The sequence below is a fragment of the Drosophila willistoni genome, chromosome 3R (assembly GCF_018902025.1).
Source record: "Drosophila willistoni isolate 14030-0811.24 chromosome 3R, UCI_dwil_1.1, whole genome shotgun sequence".
Lineage (NCBI taxonomy): Eukaryota > Metazoa > Arthropoda > Insecta > Diptera > Drosophilidae > Drosophila > Drosophila willistoni.
In genome coordinates, this window is record NC_061086.1 from 28,714,012 (window position 1) to 28,731,748 (window position 17,737).

The 17,737-nt window shown below is 38.3% G+C and overlaps 3 protein-coding genes across 4 annotated transcripts in view; 1 reads left to right on the forward strand and 2 right to left on the reverse strand.

The window, feature by feature from the left end:
- Positions 1-17,737, reverse strand: part of LOC6647296 (verprolin) — a 98,201-nt gene that overhangs the window by 50,825 nt on the left and 29,639 nt on the right. For both annotated transcript variants that reach the window (XM_047009189.1, XM_047009190.1), the window contains exon 3: positions 2,933-2,999. In XM_047009189.1, coding sequence (XP_046865145.1) covers positions 2,933-2,999 — 67 coding nt within the window. The remainder of the gene's footprint in view (positions 1-2,932; positions 3,000-17,737) is intronic.
- On the forward strand, positions 3,632-5,508 carry LOC6647239 (stomatin-like protein 3). Its single transcript, XM_002069488.3, has 6 exons — positions 3,632-3,943; positions 4,015-4,165; positions 4,223-4,585; positions 4,648-4,813; positions 4,867-5,209; positions 5,323-5,508. The coding sequence occupies exons 1-6, from the start codon at positions 3,718-3,720 to the stop codon at positions 5,370-5,372; spliced, it is 1,299 nt and encodes a 432-aa protein (XP_002069524.2). The 5' UTR covers positions 3,632-3,717; the 3' UTR covers positions 5,373-5,508.
- Positions 11,790-12,785, reverse strand: LOC6647238 (ubiquitin-conjugating enzyme E2 4). The gene is made up of 2 exons (XM_002069487.4): positions 12,688-12,785; positions 11,790-12,611 (listed from the first exon to the last, which is right to left on the reverse strand). The coding sequence occupies exon 2, from the start codon at positions 12,507-12,509 to the stop codon at positions 11,934-11,936; it is 576 nt and encodes a 191-aa protein (XP_002069523.1). The 5' UTR covers positions 12,510-12,611; positions 12,688-12,785; the 3' UTR covers positions 11,790-11,933.

The window sequence follows — 17,737 nt, forward strand, 5'->3', positions numbered from 1 at the left end:
CAGATGGAAGACGAGAGACAGGACATGAACATGGCCACGAATGCACGCAAGACAGACATGGACACGGCAGACAGATACACAGACAAAGTAAAAAGCAGAGATAGAGCAAAACACAGAGAGAGAGAGTGAAAGAGAAAAAGAAGAGTGGCAATTTGAAATTTCATTAAATTTCTCTTCTTTTTCGCTTATTGTTCGCAGTTGACAACAAAGAGTCAAGGCATGGAAATCTGAACAGCTGACTTGAGATATCGACAAATGTCAGAGACAAAATTGAATACAGGACAACGGCAATGGCAATGGCCGAAGACTCTGGCTAAAGATTGGCCAACTCAATAGTCCTTGTGGTAGTAAAAGTTTCTAATAAATTAAATTATGTCCGCAAAATTCTTACCAATTTAAGGCATGGTCCAAACAGTCCAAGCATGTCGCAAATAAATTAATGTTGAATAAGTGAAGCTTTTAATCTTTCAAGTCACAGAAACTGAGTGTTGGGAGTTGAGCATCATCCAGGACATGGCCCATTCCACATAAATTTTGGAGACATCCGATAAAATTCTAGACCGGAAACAGAACAAGCAACAGGAGCATTTGAGCAATAAAATCCCATTTTTTCCGTAAGGATTTGCTGTCCGCTTACACAAAATGCATGAAACGACTCCTTACGGCAGGAGGGTGGAATATTATGGCAATGGCATTGGATTTTGTCTTTTTTTTTCTGGTTCAAGAAAAAAAGAATACGTAAATTTGCCAACTGGGTGCAAAAAAAGTGAAAATGTGTTGGCATTAACGATTGCCAGCTTAGCTCTCACTCTCTTCAGATAAAATTGCGATTGTGAATGGAGGATAAAGATAAGGCAGGGACAAAAGGACTCACGCCATCCCACAAAAACAAAAAAACAAATTCAGGTGACTGGCAAAGACTTTGTTGTGTTAGGAAGTTTAGTTAAATTCCTTCAAGCATGACTCGTCTTTTGTTTGATCGACAACGAAAGTATAAAAAAATATCAAGCAAGTGCTTTATATTGTCCTTAACACTTAACAGCAAATCGTTGTCAGATTTGCAGAAACAAACTGCAGGATTAGTAATGAAAAGGCTCTTAGGGACATTTTATTTCAGTAATGCATTTTGCATTAAACTACGATGCAGCAACCAAAAATTGCTACAAGAAACTGATTTGTTACCCTTAAAACAAGCAGATATAAACATGAAGAAACGTTTCCCATAATCACAAAATTGACAGATTAAACCTACTAACATAAAAAGTTTGATTTCTTTAAAAACAGAGAACGAAAAGTATACGGAATATAACAAACTTGAGATGTAGACTAAAAGTCCCATGTTAAACATACGGCAACACATGTTTTTAACATGTTTGTTTTTCCATTCTTGTCGCAAAGTTTTTTTTTTCTTTTGGGTTTGACTTACTTAATTTATGCTCGACATACGGTCTTGATATACATAAACATAAGCCGAAACAGGACTCGAAATGGAGGGCTCAAGTCATACAAATGTCTTGCTAATGATTCCACATACACACACACACACAAACACGTATATTAACACACAGTCTCTGGCACACAATTATTTAAATTCCATGAATTTGTCGCTTCAATTGATAGAGAAATCCTTTAATGGTTTTTAGCAATTCTTCGTTGGGTTTGAGTCTTAGTATGTCCTTTTGGGCTACAATTTATGGAGCAGAGCACAAAAGGGCAGACAGACATAAAACGATACATGGATGTAGACATGCAACAGAAGAAGAAGAACAACAACAACAGCAACTACCACTAACGAGGTCATTTAGCTGAGTTTTTTATTTCTTTTCGTTTTTTTTTCTTTTTTTGGTTTTTGTTGTCTTGGCCTACAGATGATACTCAAGCGTTTTGGCCCCATTCATATCCTGTCTTGCAACTCATTCATTCATTTGGTTGAGGTTTGGTCTTGGTTATGTGTTTTCTGTTTTGGGTTTTTCGGTTTCTGCGGCGAGTGCATTCAAAGTGCATTATCCAGCTGGCCCCAGCCGCACTCTGACCCGGTTCTTCTGACATTCCATCCCATCCCATCCCAACTCATCTCATCTCCTTCTCCATATGCCTGGCAGTTTATTCTAGCTCAGGCACATGGACGACTAACTTCATTTGGCGTACGCGTGATTTTCGTTTTCATTAGCACTTGTAGGCCACTTCTACATTGGCATGGACATCCTCTTTATCCTCCACTCACTCTGTCGGCCCTTAAATTCTCGATGTTGTGGCATCGCATATTAAGCTGCGGTCCCATTATGAGCTTGACCATAAGCATACCAAATGGCCATGTGCTGGATATTAGATATAGACATACATATGTACAAACTAGTACGTGTTAGGTAAACTGATAGGACTTTCGTTTAAAAACGCTATAAACACTGAAAAGTGTATCGAAAACATTTTCAAGTATTTAAAAAGTCAATCGAATTCGTGTGATTTCAATAAATTGAATATTGTCTGGTGGCAGTTTGGCTAATGGTCTCGAAATCATTTTTAATTCATTTCCTTTTTCTTGTCACGGTAAATGGAAAAATTGCTTACTTCCCAGACAAATAGGGAAATGCGCAAACAGCGCTAGTGCTCATAAATTTCCGTTTTCGCCTTCCTGCAGCTGCTCAAACTAAAACTGAAAACTAAAAACTCAAAGAGCCTTAGAGCAGCAGCAAGGCCAAGCCGCAATCAACTTAGAAGTGGCATACTATGCTATATGTATGTACTTACTTTACCCCATAAGCCAGCCACTTCTTTAAGATTTCTAGCGGCAAAAGAAACGAGAAAACCGAGCATAAAACGAAAGGAAAGTATGTAGTATTTTTTCGCATGACTGCTTTAGCGTCGACGTGTCAAAAATCTGACAGGAAAAAATGAACTTCGTTCACACAGAGTTTCCAATTTCAACACTCACTTTGTGACTCCTGGCGAAATGTTTGGCTCTGGACGTGACACAATGTCGTGTCTGCATAGAGATGGGCCTGAAAGAAGAACAAAATATTATCCTCAATATTATATTGTATAATTAGATGAGAGAGACAGAGAGAGAGAGAGAGAGAGGCTGAAGGACGGCGGACTCAATTAAAACGAACGTGGCTCGATGAGCACCAAAAATTGGGTTAAAACGTGCAGAGGAAAATATGGAAACCGCTTGAAATTGTTTCTATTTCAATTTGTACTTTTTGCCTGGTTTCGGTTTCGGTGCGCGGCAACGGCTGGCGGGCAAGCGGAAGTGTGACATTTTTCGGTTATATTGAAATTTATGTTTCCGACTACCAGAAATCCGCACATTTACACAACTTTTGGGGCGAAAAGTTTTTGCTTTTCATGCCAACAATTTTCGACACATATCCGCGCCTGTGGTGACCGCCGACCGCCGACCACCCAATCACCCAACCACCAAAAGCCAACGGCAATGCGGCAGGAAATTGGTTTATTTTATTCCCATCGACAGTTTTTGATTGTTTTGGGGGGAGTCTCAAATTAACATGCAACGTGATTTGCTTCATATTGCAATTAAAATATTAGATTTTTTTTGTAAAATTAATTAAGCCAAATTCTTCTCATTTTCTCGAATAATTTAACTCTCTCTCTTTCCCCCTCTCTTTCGTTAGCCCAATTTCTATGTGAATACTTTCAAAATATAAACAAAATATGTAATATTTTTTATTTCCAAAACTTTCTCTAAAATTTATAGTTATGAGTAACGAGCAAAGGCAAAATGAAGGACAACCTGGCAACCAAGATGACACGTTTCGTGATACAAAAGATGCCGCCTACGAAGATTCATCTCCGCCTAAAGGCAAGGAACCACCAACAGCGGTTCCAGCTGCAGCTGCAGGAGGAAAGATGCCAAATGAACGGGCATTTCCTCCAGATCAGCAACCTGATCCCAACAAACAACCTAAAAGATTTATAAAAACCAGTAAGGATTCTCTATTTGTAGCTCATTGAAATAGTCAATAGGGCATTTTAGGAGTTTGATTTTGTTTTTAGCTGAAGACGAAGAGGACACGATTTTTGAGAAAATCCTGTACTTTGGTTCCATAGCTCTGGCCATAATATTCTTTCCCATTGCTTTTTTCTTGTGTATTGCTGTGGTGAAGGAACACGACCGATTGGTAGTCTTTCGTCTGGGACGAGTCAGGTGGCCCTTACATTCTGTCCGACTTGAATTGCTAAACGTTTTCTAAATGCATTGCAGAAAGGGTATACGAGGTCCTGGCATTTCATGGGTTCTTCCCTGCATCGATACTTGGATGACTGTGGATATGAGAACCATTTGCGAAGTGGTGCCTTCTCAGGATATCCTTACCAAGGATTCGGTGACGATCCGAGTGGATGCAGTGCTCTTCTACTGCATCTACAGTCCGATGGATGCTGTCATCCAAGTGGCCAATGTGTATGAGGCCACCATGATGATAGCCCAGACGACTCTTAGGAATATAGTGGGATCGAAATCTCTTATTCAATTGCTGACCTCTAGGGAAGCTCTCTCGCGAGAGATTGGCTATGAAGTGGATGGCATAACTGAGAGATGGGGTGTGAGAGTGGAAAGGGTTGAATTGTGAGTTTGTTCTCGAAAGAATCGAATTCTGCTTATATTAATCTTTCAATTTTTGTTTCCAGAAAGGATATTCGTCTGCCAGAAAGCTTGCAAAGATCCTTGGCCAGCGAGGCTGAGGCTCATAGAGAAGCACGAGCCAAGATAATATCGGCTGAGGGTGAACTGAAGGCGTCGCAGGCTCTTAAGGATGCCTCTGATGTCATGGCTGAGAATAAAATTACATTGCAGGCAAGTTCATAAAGGTTCCTTTCGTTTTTGATATTTCTTATTTTGTTTTCTAGTTGAGGCATTTGCAAATTCTAACATCGATCGCCTCAGAGCGCCAGTGCCATATAATCTATCCATTCCCCATGGAAATGATGACACCCTTTGAGAAATCTGGAAAAGGAAAGAGTGGTGGTGGTGGAGGAGGAGGCGGTGGTGCTGGCAATAACAACAATGCGTATCCGTCATTTATGCCATTCTTTGGCGCCAAAGAGGAGTCTCCACTACCTCCGCCAGCTACGTCACCGCCACCACCACCCGCACCAGGACCGGCAGCGTCACCCAACAGTCAACCCGAAAATAAGCCGAGACCGTACATGGACTCTCAGATGGATCCATTATCAAAGGCCACTAATACAAGTACTAAAAAAAAGTTTATTTACACCACGCCAAAGTGAAATTCAAGCTAATTTTCATCGTTTGGCCGACAATAATAAGACAAGAAAATCTAATAAATATCGTTTTTTATATAGAATATTCCCTCCTGGCCATGCAGATCTATAAGGAATTTAATCGATCTTAAAGAGTTGTGTGCTTTGAAATGAGTGGAACTTCCAAAAAATAAGTGTTGCGGAAAGCCCCAGAGTTATTTGTAATGTAATAATTATTAACTAATATTGTTGTCAATTAGCTTATTAATAAAAGAAAAACCAACGAAATATTTTCATTGTGGTTAAAATTTAGGGAAGGAAATCGAATTCTGTGTTTCTCCGTGTAAAATTTGCCAAATTTGCAGTCATGCTAGAACTCTGGCTAATTGACACTAATTTCGTTTTAACCTGTGTCACAGGTAACTCGCTGTCACCAAAGACATGAAACCACAAAAATGAGCAAGTAACTAACTATCTTAATCAAGTCAAAGTTGTATGAAAATTTTAAAACTCTTCACACACACTAGTTACATACATACATCGAGTAAGTACATGTCGTGCCACTAACATTAAGTTTAACATTGTATATTTGTAAAAGGTTTTCGCCTTTTTCTAAGGCAAATTTATTATTTCATTTTCACACATGGCATAGAGGGAATAGGCAATGGTGACAAGTGGGCGTGAGCCACACCTTCACCCATAAACAAGGCGTTAATGCACTTCAAATGCGAATGTCGGTGGAATGTGCATCGTAAATTAGCTGCATGTAAAACTTTCCAACTAATGTGCAAGAAACTCTAGGTAAAAGAAATCACAGAGGAGAGACGACTTGGAGACAACAGACAAAAGTTCAGCAATCGTTTTCTGAAAGCCACTTTTCGCGTTTAGGACAAGGATAAGAATGACAGAAATCACAGTATGAAATTGATTGGTGAAATCCATTGTCAAAGGTGAACAATTGTGAATCCTAGAAGCAATGCACACAACTTATTATACTTCAATTTTATTTTAAGATGTAATGGGTATATAATTTGGTACATAAAATTGGTCTTTTTCGTTAATCTAAACATAAAGATTGTTTAAAAAATCGACTATTTCCATTAACTTACTTTTATGTAAATAACTTTCGACTATGCTGTCTATATCAGCTACGTTAAAGGATTTGAAACAAACATTATTTTCAATTAGCTATTTCAAATAGGTAATATAATTGAATAGATAATACAGAAAATTAGCATGTTCCCACAAAAAATAAACGCTTTTTGTCTAAAACAAATGCAATAACAGAAATTTCTCAACCAAAATCAAACGAAAGTGATAATAAATAAAGAAAATTGTAGAATAAATAATTGTTTTCAGGTCAATCGATGCGTAGCTGTTAATATAATCGCTGTGACAATTTCCTGTTTATTTTTTTTTTTATATATTCAAGCATGAAAAATGCGAAATATATTTTGTCTGGTGTGTTTCCGTTTCCGGTTGTTTGCTGCTTTACAGCACAGCTTCTCTGTTTGTGTTGTGGGCGAGCGTGCGTAATTTCGGATGCGTGCTTATTCCCCATTGCGTTTTTCGGGAGAGCGCCTACACACAGCCAAACGCATAGATACAGGTACATCTATGGCTGCAATTACATGGCAACCAACCGAGTACCTAGAGGAACCTCCGCTTTCCCGACACACCGCTCCATGAAGCTTTGTTTACGTGTTTATCTAGCTGCCTGGTTGAGCATATGTATGTATATATGGTGGGTGCGTGGTGTTAGTGTGTGTGTGTGTGTGTGGTTGATGAGAGATGCTTTCGGGTGTTGAAGTCGGCAGATGCTGTTTGTGTAGTACCACCATTCCAACTTTCTAGCTGTCTCTCTGGCCAGAATCCTAGCCAGCTTGCCAGTGGCAGGCAGCGATGCATATTCAAATTTGATTTATGCAAATGGTACATGCTAAAGTCGCTGTTCCACCTCCATTCTCAGTTTGGATTGGAGCACAGAGGTCCCCTTTGTAGCCAATGTTTACTGAAATTCAATTCATCCAAAAGTGGCCAGCTATTCCAAAATACAGAATACATAGTCAAATCCTTCATCTTCGTTTGGTTTAGTTGGGCGGGGAGTGGGTATCTTTAATTCTCGTTCAAACAAACTTATGGGATTTAGCATGATGATGTGAAGACAGTGGCGGAACTTCCCAATAAAGAAGAAGTACTAAAAGACTAGTTTTCCCAAAAAAACATCCGAAAGAGATAAACTACGATCACTATTGTTTATAAGGACTAATTAAAGTGTAATTAAACCCCTTTCGTATTAGATGGATATTGGACTCCGCTACTGTTTAAGGGATGTGAGCGGGGTATCTGCTCTTGGTGCACTTGACATTTGGTCATTTTCAGTTGGCAGTTGGATTCCCTTTCTCTCCAATCATCCTCTGGTTGACACATGTGCCACCCGTGACCGTAAATGTTCTGCCATCTGTTAACCCAGAGGTTCCAGCTGTCACTCAATCTCTGCCCCGTCTCTTACTCGCTCTACAGTTTCGTTTGGCATTGGTTTAAGGATTTTCTTCTTTTATTTTTTTTTTGTTTTCTGCCTTTTTTTTTTGCCATTTGCTTGCTGTTTGCCATTTGACCTCAGCACGATTTTATTTTGGAGCGATTTTTATTGACTCAACTTGGCATTCTTTTTCATCTTTGCGTTAACCTTACTCTGCATTCGATTTCATGTTTGTCATTGTCAATCTCATTTATCGACATCCGCTTAATGTCCAGCAATTTGAATGGAAACTGTGGTATTGCGCAAGTGGAACTCTCATCGGTTTGGTCTGGTTTTGTTTCGTTTTTTGTGTGGTTCAACTCGATTCGCCTGTTTGCTGATTCGTTCAAGGTCGCCGCAAGTACTGAACGGATACTGTTTCGATTTTTCACAATTTTTTCATTTTTTCTTTTTTGAAGCAATTATTTTGGAAATCACATCCTCTGTTAGTATGCTAGATTTGTCTACATTCTAGAATCTGATGGGGACAATTTAAATTGAGAGAGACTTACCCAAATGAATCTGGATTGGGCTTACAAGCAAGTAGAAAATTAAACGTCAACTCATTTAGCTGGGAATGTAATCGAGCACCAGATAATCACCAGGAACTAAAGTCTAGAATTGGATATCCAAATGAGTTCAATTCTTGGCGAAACTCTTCAGATGGAACTTACCTGAATTTAAGTTTATGAACTTAAGAAATTGGCACGTTCTTGATAATTTAGGTGTATGGACCTCAAAATGTTATTTTTAGATAAACAAAATGGGCTGCCATTTTTATATGAACAAGTTCGTGCAAACTTTATATATGTACGTTTAAAAATAACCCTTGAGTCTATTGTTCTTTTATTGGCATTTTACCATACCAAGCAAAGTGAGTCGTTTTATGTACTTTGCCAACCAGCAGAAGGAAGGACAACAAACGTTGTCATCTAAACATGCTGTAAAACGGCTTGGTAATTGAACCACCTGCATTGTTTGGCAACCTTTCTACAGGATGAGGCTGAGTCAATGGCTGAGGATGCACATTCCAAGCCACACCCAAACAAGGCAAGCCAAGTCACAATTGTCTAGGCAAACAATGGTCACGAGAAATCAGCAGCAACCTGAGGATAACTTTCAAGTGGAACCACACAGACAGAGGGACCATTAAGTGGAGAAACCTGAGAATATGTTCTACAGGGCTGATAGGCCGGAAAGATGGGGACAGAGATGGGATGACAATGATGATGATGATGGTGATGGTGGAGGATGGCGATTGCCAGAGCTGTGTTATTAACTAGAGAAGACATTTATGCGGGCCACACACAAAGGTAAAGGTGCTTGGAATTCGTTTCGTATACAAGAATAACTGTTTGGCATAAATTAGCTGTAGGGCCGGGCTAAGACCGCATTGTGTCAAATGCAGAGCCAAGGACATAAGGACTCCCCATTGAAAGACCAAGAAGTGCCAAAAGAAAAAACATGTGTCAACTGTAACAATAACAACAACAGCAACAGGGAAATGGAAAGAAAATGAGGAAACCAGAGACAGAAATAACTTACAAACACTCAAACCAAAAGTTTTCTTCCTTTTTTTTTTTTTTTTTGGCCAAATGCAAATTGTGTGCCTGAAAGTTGGCAGTCATAACTAACTCGAACTCAGAAGGCCTCACTCCCGGAGTCCTGAAGTCCTGAGAGTTACAGTAACTAAAATTGTTTGCCAACAACAGCAACAAAACTCTTCAACTAGCTGCTTTTGCTGTTTCTTAATGAAAGGCACGCACAACCACCCCACAACACTTCACCGTACCACACTCCTCCGCACTACTCAACACCGCACAGCAACCACAGAAAACCCACCCATAGAGTTACCCACGCGAAGATCCTTAGCATGTTATGTAATCTCAAAAAGATGTTGGCATCCTGGGCGACAGTTGTTGAAACTACATGAACTACTAAAGTATTATTATTTTTTCTCTCCTCATTTCTGTTTCATCTTAAATAATTTCTGCCTTTGGTTTTTCTTCACTTGCCTCAATTTCATTAACTAAGTGGCCATAGCAATTAAGTTCGGTGCAGTTTTTGGAATAATATAAATTAATTAGAATATGCTAATGAGTAGAACCTGCCACTTTACTCCTATGTAACCACAGCAACTCCTGCCCCTTTTCTTCTCTCTATATGTATGTATAGTCGCCTGCGACGGCCCATCGAAAGCCGAGTTAATTTACTTGAATAAATTAACGCAAAGCGGAGCAGAGACAAAATGCAAGCGAAGCGTGCAAATGATTTCAACTTTTCTCCCAAATGAGACAAACGTCTTAGAGCAGCTGCCAAACGGAGCTTCAACTTTGTCCTTCATTTCTAGGGGTTTATATTCTAATGTCTTAACAAATATTTGTCTACTTCCAAGTTTGGAAGCCAGGCCATTGGCATACAAATGATCTATTTTTGTTCTGTCTACGAAAATTTTTGATTTGATGCAAATGTTTGAAGCTGGTTTTCAGCTGTTGGTGGAAACGGAAATAGTATTTTGAAAAGAAACATGGTTAATATTCTTCAGGAGGAAATTCCTGAACCATTGTTTAAGGCCAAAAGTAAAAAACTTTTCATTGAATGGCATAAACAAAATTAAAAATTCACATCCTTTATCTAAAATTCAAAGATTTATATAGTGAAATTAGTTTTGTTTTTCTTTTTGTTATCTTTATAAAGCATTTCATACTAAACTGAACTCACTCGCGAATTGTCTTTTCTTCTATTTGGCCAAGTGCATTGGCTAACACTGTTTGCTCAATATAATTTTTAACAATTCTCAGACATTATTTGTGCACTTTTACTTACAATCGAATGCTCATCTAATGGCATCATTTCTTTATCGAAATCCCTGATACAGATAAAGTCATTGAAAGTCAACGACGATTCTTTCCATACAAATTTTGTGGGGCCACAAAAGAAAAATTCTAATTTGGTAGTACGATGCCACTCGCATTTCCATTGCCTCCTCCATGCTCTAACAATTTGCCTCACTATCTTCCAATTCCCAGTCTCCTCTGGTTGTCTGGATTCTGTTCAATTCGGTTCTGTCTGCTCAACTGTCTGGAAGAGTGCACAGTGGCAATGCTCCACTCACATTTGGCATTGGCACAGAACGAAAAAAAAAGAAACAACAAACCAAAAAAAAGGTGGCACAATTCCCATTGCCCATTCTACTTTTATAGCCAGCATTAAACCAATTTCGGCAGGCAGACGAATTCATTTTGTCAGCAAGCAGAATTATCGCCTTTTTCATTCATTTTCCTCTTTTTTTTTTTTTTTTTTTTTGGTATTGATTGGCTAAGGAAATTGAAATCGGCAGTAATTTTACCACACAAAATACAATTCGAGATTGCAGACAGCTTTAAAATGCAATAATTGAGACGAAATTGGCAAGGATTTTAACCGTTTGGCTAATTGCCTTTATAATTTCTGCTGTTCCTTTGGCAAAAGGACTAGGAAAATAGTATCTAATGGAAGTGAAAGAAAACTTAAAAAGATTTGATACTTAAATTTTAATAGGTACTTATATTTCTTCTTTAAACTTTAAATGAAGTTTATCGACTGGACACCCTCTATTGCTGTTTCCTTGTTTCAATGTACTTCAACAATCAGTTTACTATGGCTATAAATGAATGTATCTGCCTACTTGTCTCGTGTTACAAATTAAACGCAGATAAATGATTTGGAATTTATTTGTTTGTCATCTAAAAGATAAGAGAGTCAATGAACCATGTCGTAATCTGATTCATCAAATGTTTATCTTTCAATAACTCAAGAACTATCTTCATCTCACTCCAACTCACTTTTTCCATGACAACGGCATCGTCCTTCACTCATCGTTTTTCCCCATCAAATGCAATTGTCTGTGCTGCCTGTCGAGGCACAATTATCACAATTAAATTGTTATTTCCACATGAGCGCACCAATTCAAGCTGCCTGGCCAATAGAAATTTTGAATTTTGGCCACAACGTGTTCAATTGATTTAAAATAGAACGCAACATGGTCATGGTCAATAAGAGTCGATGATTAAATTCCAATTGTTTCGTTTTTATTTCACAAACATTTTCACTATGCCCTTGTACGCAATTTCCAAAAAAAAATATATATATATATAAACGGAGGAGATAAAAGATGAAAAATACATAACAAAGAGGCCAACTTGGCCAACTTTCATTCATCATGATCGGACAGGAGGTCTGATAAACTTAGATCCGATGAACGTTTCTCCAGTTCATCTCCATTCTGGGCCCGATTGGGCATAACACTGGGCAGAGCATACATCTTGAGACACACAATGACTTGTTCATAAAAGGCATGCTCAGAGCGTTTCATCATTGCGGCAGCACGATAGTTTAATGGGTCGTTAGGATTCGGATTTCGCAATAATTGAGGCAGAAACGTATCAAATATGTTAACTAGATCATAGCTAGGCGACCAGGCCTGCTTAAATACATTCATGCATACTAGACCTGTAGTAAAGTCAATATTTGGATGCAATATCTTGGTAACGAAACGCACACGTGGAGACTTCAAGGGATAGTCCTGTGGCATGACCACACTCACATTCCAAACGCCACCCGAATAGGCAGTACCCATCGGTCCCTCGAAGAGTACATTCAAATTAACCATATCATCATCAACTGTGGTACGATGAGCCGAGGCCATTAGACGATTCACATCGCGATGCAAACGACGACCGACCATGGGCGATGTTGTATTCACAACGACTCCATTACTGCTGGCCATGGTTGGTCTCTTTTGTCATTCAATGGAACTCCACGTACAAGGAACTACTGGGATTTTGACTGCACTCGTCTGTTAAACAGCGGTACCATCAACAGTATGCATCTAAACAGCAAAACAAAAGATAGGAACAGCCATGGTTAACACGGAAACGCCATCAACTTAAATGCCTAAAACTTACACATGAATTAAAACCAAAATTTTGTTGTTTTTACATCGAATTTTTTAAACAATTATGATGAAAAATTAGAAAGCAATTGCTTACTTCACCCCAAAGTGACATAAAAATGAAAGCTTAGCATTGGACATCAACTTTTGGCTTGAAGCCAAAATAAATAAATTTCATTAATTGTTTGTTGGCCAGTGCCAAATGTTTGTAATTGCCTCTAACGATGCTGACCTAATCACAGCCTTTAGGGTCAAAAGGGAAATGTCGAAGTCACAAGAAAATTATTAGACCGAAGTATTTTTTTCAAAATTGTAGAATGCTTAAATTCTTCGAATGTGTAAACGGTTTAACAATTTAATTTTTGGTGTTGGGAACTGATCTATGTTCAGCGTCTTTGTATACTATTACAAGTCAAGTATTGGCTAATTGATTGATTGTGAATTGATAATCTTGTAACTTATCTGGCAAGTGAAATACATATGTAAGTACTTTACTGATTGTTGCCAATGGAGCGAATATATTGCCGTAACTTCAATGGACAAGTGCATTAAAGTTAAATGGACTTGGGCTAAATGCTGCAAATTGCTGCCATAACAAACAGAAACAAATACAAATACAGATACAACTACAGATACATTTGTATCTGCATTTGCCACAATGACAACAATGGAAAACAATGGGTAAATAACGACTAGAAAATTGTAAAAAATGTTGCCTTCCCATGAACAAAATCCTTGCCCCAAAGCTTTTACTTTTTTTTTTATTTTTGTGCGTCTCCACTCTTCCCCAACATATTTCTCGTGTTCTCTTTATCCCTACTCCAACTCCAATGTCTCCCTCCCGTTTTATCCCTTTCATTTGCTGTCCCACTCCATCTCTGTCTGGGTGTGGAATGCGGCGCATTGTTGCAGTTTTCACAGTTGAGTGCGTGCATTGTTTTTGCTGTCAGCGTGAGCGGCGCGTCGACAATGAATAATTAGAATTCACTGAAGGTCTACATAGTAGTAGTCGTGTCCTTTCCCCTGCACGGACGTCCCTTGGCTTTGGCCATGCCGGCGACATTTAGTTGTGTGCAGCAAATAAACATAATGAAAAGGGCCAAGCTAACTTTGGATTTGCCCAAATTTCAATCCTCTACGCTTTTGCCTAGTCATGCTTGAAAACTCCCTGTGAGTCAGCAGAACTTTTCAAAGGAATTCCTCTAGTTAATAATAGTCAATGTTCACAGAAATATTGATTACATTTCAAAGGGGTAAATGTTTCATGCTTAACTTTTTAACCAGTTTTACAGATTATCTTACTTTCAGATAGGAAACAACAGATCAGTTGGTCATTATTAACTTTAAGCTACAATAATTAAGCAATTAGTTCGTTTATGAAAGAAGTTTGAAATAAATTTGCTTTAAAAATATAATATAACTTATCCTTAAGATAAGATTGATAGGTTTGGAGTTAACATTCCGAAGGATATCAATATTTTCTGAATTTTTTCATCCCCTTGCATTTGGCATTATAAAATCTCTATGATGAAGTGGATATTGAAGCCTTTATTTGCACATTATGTTAAGTAAATTTTAAAATTCATGAAAGCAAATGGAATGAATGAATTTTTTAGTAACAATGGCCATAAAATGGAATTTCCTCGAATTGACTCTGGTCATTGAAAATTGATTATACGCAAAGGAATGAATTCCATTTTGTATTTTTTGTTTGTGGCAAATTCCTTTTACATGGAACTTTCCAATATAATTACGTTTAATGTGATTTTCAAGTGCATAAATAAAATCTGTAATAGATGCCATTAAGAACATTTTATCTTGCCATTAAAACAATATGGAAGCGTCCGACTCTCGACTATTATCGCGTAAAATTAACGTGAAATTAATGCAAACTACGCGGCCTCACTGCCTCCTGCCTAAGGAGAGGGATGAGTCTGAGACTCAATTTCACTAGACACAATGCCACGAAAGGGAAACCCGTGATTAAAGACGGAGGGGCTGAGGCCAAGTCTGGGACCAGACGACGACATTAAGTTAGAAATAATCTCAACATGGGCGTTAATTTTCTTAGCTGAATTGTTCTCTTTCCTGCCAAGGAGTCTCTGTGTGTGTAATAAACTCATAATGAAGTTGTATCTTCGCCTTTGCCTATGGCTAAAAGCCACATCGACCACGTCAAAGGCTTCGTTTTCGCCACGCTAGTGGAAAAAGCGTGCCAACATTTACCCCAAAGAGTAACAGAAACACAACAAAGCAAACCAAAAAAAAAAAAAAAAGAAATGAAAGAATTTTCACCATGAAAACAATGGCTTTTGGCCAAGGAGAGAGCAAACATTGTTGACGGATGCAAAACTAAACAATGGTCAAGCAGCAAAAACAATGCCCGGCGACAAAAGGCAGACATAAAGAGGATAGCTAAAAACCAGCTCCAACATCATGAGTGCCAGCCAAAGAGCCCACAAAACCGCAGGCAGCTCCACGGGTCAGTACAAGCCCCAGGCACAATTATTTTTCGCATCTCTCTTCAGCTTACTTTGCCCGCACAAAACGATTTCAAGTCGCAGGTGTTGCTGAAATTTGAAAATTTCAACACTGGTTTAATCAATCTCCGAGAAGTGCGAAAAATTGGTCCTTAAAATTGTGGTAATAAAGCTAAAATTAGCCACGAAAACATATAATAGACTTTTGGATAAAGTCCAGGTTTATGTTATTAAACTTTTCTTTTACTATTTTTAAATTTTCTTGTCGATTATCTCGGGGTTAAAAGTTGATGGAAGGACAAAATGTATATATGTGATACATTTTTCATTGCAGCAGCTCTAGATTCCTTTCGATAACCCCCTAGAATTCGATTCTTATATGGCCTGAATCAATATATATGCGCATCTAGAAAATCCTTTACAATTTTTTAGCCTTTTTGGTGACTCTTTTCGCATTTTGGTCACGCTTGGTAAATCTTGAAACAATGAAAAATATTCAATAAAAATGCAATATAAGTTATACATATACGAATGCTTTGGCAAAAATGTCAAGAAACAAAAGGGAAAGAAAAAAACAAAAAAAAAACAGAAGCTGGTTAGAGAAAAGTGTTTCTTTGCGGCAAGAAAATGCTGGGGCCCATACGCGACATATTTATGACATTTTAAATGAAAGCACGTGTTTCGCAAGGCAAACGACAAAAGCCGATGCTAACGCCTCAAAGAGCGTACGGCCACGCCCACACCTGGGCAGAGAAAAAAGAAAAACAAGCTAAAACGAGACCATAAAATGGCATGCGAGAGCAATAAAAACTAGAACAACAGCTACTAGCTCCTCTATAAGGGCCCAAGGACTCGCCTGGCTAGGACTTAGTCTAAGGCGGTTGGAGTACAGGTGAAAGGCAGATGGTAAGCATTATTTTCAAAGTACATTGAGCTTGAAAATGACTTTGTAAATGGCGCTCGACAAATATTTTATTACCCGGGCAACAGAGCTACATCGTATCCAACGCGGAAAGCGTTTGAAGTGCCTTCACCTTTTTTTATTTTGGCATTTTAAGCAAATTATTAATATGTTAAAGACAAGAAGATTTCAAAGAAAGAAAAAAGTGAGTGGCAAAAAAACTGACTTTTTTTCTTTTATTTTTGTGTCTAAAATACTCGACATATTACTAAACCATACAGTTGCTTAATTACCGACTAATTGAAACCAAATGATAAAAGTTAATTAGATCGCATTGAACTGTAAGATGGAGAAACTTTTCTCCACTGTTCGTGGCTCAAGCAAATGGCTACATATATGAGAATCAAACTTGACTAGAAGCATATTAAATAAAGAAATGGAAAATCCAACTGCATGGTCTGAAGACGTGCGAATTGCATACGATTATGCCAAGGCAGCCATAAACCGATTAGTTGCTATGAATATTTATGGGCCATAGAGCGAGATGTGCCAATGGCATCTGCAGTAAGTCGCATGGCAAATGCAACAAGCTGGCAAACGAGCATCGTTTCTTCTACTTACTCTACTTATAGTGCTGATAATTGTATCTACAATTTAAGTCTTAAAGTATGCATGAGAATTACTTTTTTGTAAAAGAATAATAAATGAAGAGAGCTTTAATCTGAGGTTATTTTTACTATCCTTGAACTGTTGCCAATAAAATCGATGCTTTGACCATTCATGTAATTCAACTTCAAGTTATGGCCAATAAGAGAAACATTTCGCATTTACACTCTGTTTGTGACAGCCTTTTGTTTACTTACCTAGAAATATACTCCACAAAGAGTTTCGACCGAAATTCATAAAGGATACTTTTGTGATTGCACTTGTGCAACAGTTCTGAATGAATGTATGCATATTGTAAAACAATAAACAACTTTTGATACAGATATAAATAAAATATTTGCATTTAAGCTACCAGTTATCCATGGATTGCATTTTGTTTCAGTTGCTGGTGGTAGTTGCTTACGTTGCTCGGCGGCTTTCTCTTTGGGGATGAAAATCATCATCATCAAACATACGAAAATGATAAATGGGACAAGTTTGACACTATTCAAAGATGGATACAACCACTCTGCAGCCATTTAAAGCACTCTATATTTGTGGTAAGTACTTTTAGATGGCATAAATATTTGTTAACTTGGCCCATTCATCACTGGCAATGGCCAACTGACCTTCAACTGGCAGATACAGATACATACAAAAAGATTGAATTGGCTTCCCTTCGCTGATTTATGCTTTGAATGGACTTAATCGATTTTAATCGTCGCCATATACCGTTCAAGTGAGCGCTCAATGAAGTGCTCAATAAAACACACGCGAATGCTGCTGGCTAGCCACGCCCCTCGCATCCTATACGCCTTTCGCCCACCATTTTCAGGGTCTTCTTCTATTTTTTTTTGGCACGCGCATAAAAGCGGAAGGAAGTCTCTAAAGGCGCGGCTAGAAGTGTTTTGTGTGTGTTTGTATGGCTTTGTGTGTGTGCGTGTATGTATGTATATGTATTGTTTCAGTTGATTTGTTCATCGATAAATCTCTTTATCGCCATAATCGTTAAATCGTTCATTCGTCACGGACTTTGA